Genomic DNA, 4,888 nt, shown 5'->3' with positions numbered 1-4,888 from the left:
GGGCCTCGTTGTCCTTTCGAAGTAATTGTTAGAGGCCGGGTTGGGTTTTATTTTTTTGTCAGGGGCCGGGTTGGGATTTTTTTTTTGTCAGGGACCTCGTTGTCTTTCGAGATAATTGTCAGGGGCTGATTTGGTTTTTCTCAAAAAAGAATCAACATTTCCATGAGATAAATTTATCACACCATTAATTTATGCTGGTGTATGTATAAGGTAAATCAAAATGATTAATTTAACTTAAAGATAAAATTTGTCACATGTCAGTAGGACAGATGTATTTATTGGGGAGTGGGGGCAACTGCCCCAGTGAAATTCCAAAAATAACTTAGTAGTTTTTAGTGAAATGTCTTAATTGCTCTCATTATATAATTAATTTTGACCTCAGGGCTCAGACCCACCCCAAACTAAATCCCTAACCCTTCTTTTTCTCCAATCTTCTTCATCTGCTCCAGCCCTCCCTCCAAGCTCCAGCCTTCGCAGTCCGCACTAAGAGGCTAAGAGCCATTAGTCCATTACTGGCTTGCTATTGTCGTGTCGCGTGCCACCACTCCGCGTTTCAGACAGTGTCACGGTTCTCTCCTTGCTAACGTCTCCGCCCTCCTGTCTCAAGAGTCCAGAGTCACTGCTGCCGTGCCGCGTCTCCGCATCCCCTTCTGGCTTCTGCCTTGTGCCTTCTTCTTCTTCTTCTTCTTCTTCTTCTTCTTCTTCTTCTTCGAATACTGCGAATCTGCGAATCTGCGTTCCTCTTCTCTCTTTGGTTTTCACTTTTTATTCTTCAGACTTCAGCAGAGAACGCCTACCTTTCGCCTTCGTCCTGCTGCCGCTGAACGCTGCACGCCCGCACCGCTACTGCCTATTGGGTTCTGCATTTTTGCTTCCTAGTTCCTAGAGTTTAGCTGTTCAGATTCAGTCTTAGATTATTCTATTTCTTGGTACATTCATGAATCATGATTCAGCGATCTGCAATTCTGTTTATTCACTTATTTGCTAATTGGATTAATTTGTTTGATAATTGATTTAGTTGGTTTGTTAATTGTGAATTTGTGATTGAATTTGTTCTGATGTAATTACAACTTTGCAAGTTTAGTTTGATTAATTTGTTTGTTAATTCACTTATTCACTTCTTGGATTAATTTGTTTGTTAATTTGTGAATTGTGATTGGATTTTATTCACTTAGACTGTACTCCTTTTTTTCTTCTTTGATATATAAAGATTGCGTCTTTCCTACTTGCTTAAGATGGGAAAAATGGAGACTAATATCTGATATGTAAAGACTCATTATATGGTACGGTATTATTTATATGAGTTTTGAAATAAGTTTATATGGTATTGTTTAAATTTCATTACAGGGTCTTTGAAATAAGTTTATATGCTCAATTTCTGTTTTTGGAGTCTAGACTACTATTCTACTAATGTTGAACAATGACTCGATGAGTAATATTACCTCATTGACTTATAGGCTTATAGCAATTCTGTCTCATCATCAGGTGTGCATCAGCACCGCAAGAGCTTAGAATAGATTGGGATATTAGTTGTTGTTGTTTTTGTTGGAAATTTATTTAAATGACATATGTATATCAATTTTGTATTTATAGTTTTTAATTTGTGTAGAATTGTGAACTTTTTTATTAATTAATTAACTTAGATATATAATTTTATCTTATTAGTAATGGAGAAATATTTCAAAAGAACCTCATCATTGGAGATTGGATCTCAAAATAATTTATTGATCTCTTCTAATAAAAGGAGGTTTTTAGAATTTGAAGTAGAGAGTCTTATAGCAGATCCAGGACAACGACCAAAGATTTCAAGTTATCACCCGAATGACAGAGACAAAGTTAGATGTGCATATTTGCAAAAAGGTCTTTGTCAACCAAAGAATCATGATTTTCCACAAACTGCTTGTGGTTCTACTTTTCGAAGATTTAATCCTAATTGGTTTGATGACTATGGCAACTGGTTAGAGTATAGTATATCAAAAGATGTTGTTTTTTGTCTTTGTTGTTATCTTATGAAACCCGAGACTGAAGGTGGTGATGCTTTTGTAACTAATAGCTTTTCAAATTGAAAAAAAAAAGGAGAGACTACAAATTCATGTTGGGATTCATGATGGCACTCATAATCAAGTTTGGAGAAAATGTGAAGCACTTATGAGACCAAAACAATACATCACTGCTGCTATTGAAAAACAATCTGAGCAAGTTAAAAAGAATTATCAAATTCACTTGATAGCAACAATTGATTGTATTAGATTTCTTTTGCGACAAGGATTGGCCTTTCGTGGTAATGATGAGACGGATGATTCTGTTAACCAAGGAAATTTTTTGGAACTTCTAAACTTTCATGCGCACATAATGAAGAGATTTATCGTGCTTTCAAAAATGCTCATGGAACTCTTAAACTAATAGCACCCTCAATCCAAAAAGACATTGTAAGAGCTGCTGCAAGGGAAACGACAAAAGTTATTGTTGATGATCTTGGTGATGAATTATTTGCTGTATTGGTTGATAAAGCCCGCGACATTTCTATTAAGGAGCAAATGTCAGTTTGCTTAAGATATGTGAACAAAGAAGGACAAGTTAGGGAACATTTTCTTGGTCTTGTTCATGTTTCTAATACTAATGCTTTATCTCTAAAATTAGCATTGGAGTCATTATTAGAAACATATAATTTAAGTTTATCAATAGTACGTGGACAAGGATATGATGGTGCAAGTAACATGCAAGGAGAATTTAATGGTTTGAAAACTTTGATATTGAAAGAAAATTCTTATGCTTTCTATGTACATTGCTTTGCCCACCAACTTCATTTAGCTCTTATAATGGTTGCAAAAAAACAAGTTGAAATTGCTTTGCTTTTTAATTTGTTAACCAATTTGTGCAATGTTGTTGGAGTTTCGTGTAAACGAAAAGATATGCTTTGTGATAGTCAGATGACTAAGACAATTGAAGTACTAAAAAGTGGAGAAATTTCTAGTGGGCGTGGTTTGAATCAAGAAACAGCTTTAAAAAGAGCTGGAGACACTAGATGGGGTTCACACTATGGAACTATACTTAGATTAATTTCTTTATTTCCTTCTGTGGTTAATGTTCTTGAATATGTTGAGGAAGATGGAAATAATTCAGAACAAAGAGTTGAAGCATGTCATTTATTGAATGTCATTCAATCCTTTGAATTCATTTTCAACTTGCACTTGATGAAAAATATCTTGGGAGTTACTAATGAGTTATCTCAGGTCTTACAAAGGAATAATCAAGATATTGTAAATGCTATGGCATTAGTCAAAGTGTCTAAGCAACGATTGCAAAATATAAGAGATGATGGTTGGTCTCTTTTACTTGATGAAGTCTCACTGTTTTGTGACAAACATGATATTACTGTTCCAATCATAGATGATATATTTGTGTCACAAGAAAGATCAAGACGCAAAGCTCAAAAGATATCAAATTTGCATCATTTTCAAGTTGAGATATTCTATCAAGTAGTTGATAGACAACTTCAAGAATTCAATAATCGTTTTACAGAGGTGAATACTGAATTGCTTCTTTGCATAGCTTGTTTGAATCCAAGACACTCATTTTTTGCATTTGATAAGGAGAAGTTGATCCAGTTAGCTCAATTTTATCCATTAGAATTTTCTTCCACTCAACTTTTGGTACTTGACAGTCAACTTGAGAACTTCATACTAGATGTGCATTCTGATGATCAATTCTCGGACTTAAATGGAATTGGTACTCTTTCTCAGAAGTTGGTTGAGACTCGAAAGAATATTGTTTATCCATTAGTGTTTCTTCTTTTAAAGTTAGCTTTAGTTTTGCCTGTAGCAACTGCATCAGTTGAAAGAACTTTTTCTGCTATGAACATCATAAAGAGTCGACTTCGTAACCGTATGGGAGATAAATTTTTAAATGATTGTTTAGTGACATACATAGAAAGAGAGACATTTGATTGTATTGACAATGAAAAGATTATTCAATTTTTTTAAAATATGAAACCTAGAAGAATGGAATTCTAAATTATTTGTTATTATTTTGAATTATTATTTTATTATTTTATCCAATTTTCTGAATTCGTCACTGCATGTCACGTGATATTTAATTATATAATACGAAACAGAAAATTATCAAAATGATCAATTTAACTCACATTGATATTTTTAAAAGTCAAATTAAAATATTAAATTAACAAAATAAATCACATGTAACCTTCCATATACCAATTTATTAAAAAGATAGGTTAAATAAAAAAAATCGACCCAATATTGCAGTAAAAAGTGTTTTTGAATAACAAAAAAAATCACATGTAATGTACATGTCTTTTATCAATTAATTTAGTAAAATTTTCTATATAATAATATAGAAAAATTTTTAAGTGTGCCGTCGTACTGATGTTTCAGTGATTTTTAACCGTTGATCTTAATTATAAAAAATATATATAATATATATAATTAAAATTAATAGTTAAAAATTACTAGCATACCGGTAAGATGGTACATTTGAAAATCTTCCATATAGCAATAATATACTGTGGCGTGAAATGGAATGATGGGTATGAGGCTATGAGGAAGGGATATGAGTGATGACCCCATATACATAAGAGTGATGATGTATGACAACCACCATGGTACCCCACTTGACACATATATGTATCTCAGGTAGATTGATCCAAAATACCAAAGGTAAGGGGCGCTTCTGACGTTAATTGGTGACCAAACCTTGCATCCCCAACAGGCAACACTTATGTGATTTTTATATCATTGAGTATAACACATGCAATGCAATCAAATTATCTGACATACATGGAATCATGAATCATCACACTCATTGTACTTTCACCACATTACCCTCACTTGCATGCAATCTCTATCTTTCTTCCACTTCTTCCCCCGGC

At 33.4% G+C, this 4,888-nt stretch overlaps 1 protein-coding gene across 1 annotated transcript; it reads left to right on the top strand.

The window, feature by feature from the left end:
- Positions 1–1,667: 1,667 nt before the first annotated feature.
- Positions 1,668–4,577, top strand: LOC107633809 (uncharacterized). Its single transcript, XM_088507591.1, has 3 exons — positions 1,668–1,968; positions 2,359–3,885; positions 4,513–4,577. The coding sequence occupies exons 1-3, from the start codon at positions 1,668–1,670 to the stop codon at positions 4,575–4,577; spliced, it is 1,893 nt and encodes a 630-aa protein (XP_088363717.1).
- The last annotated feature ends 311 nt before the right edge of the window (positions 4,578–4,888 follow it).

Source organism: Arachis ipaensis, chromosome B3, assembly GCF_059453495.1.
Source record: "Arachis ipaensis isolate K30076 ecotype BB chromosome B3, ASM5945349v1, whole genome shotgun sequence".
Taxonomy (NCBI): Eukaryota; Viridiplantae; Streptophyta; class Magnoliopsida; order Fabales; family Fabaceae; genus Arachis; species Arachis ipaensis.
This window is presented reverse-complemented; position numbering and strand designations above follow the sequence as displayed.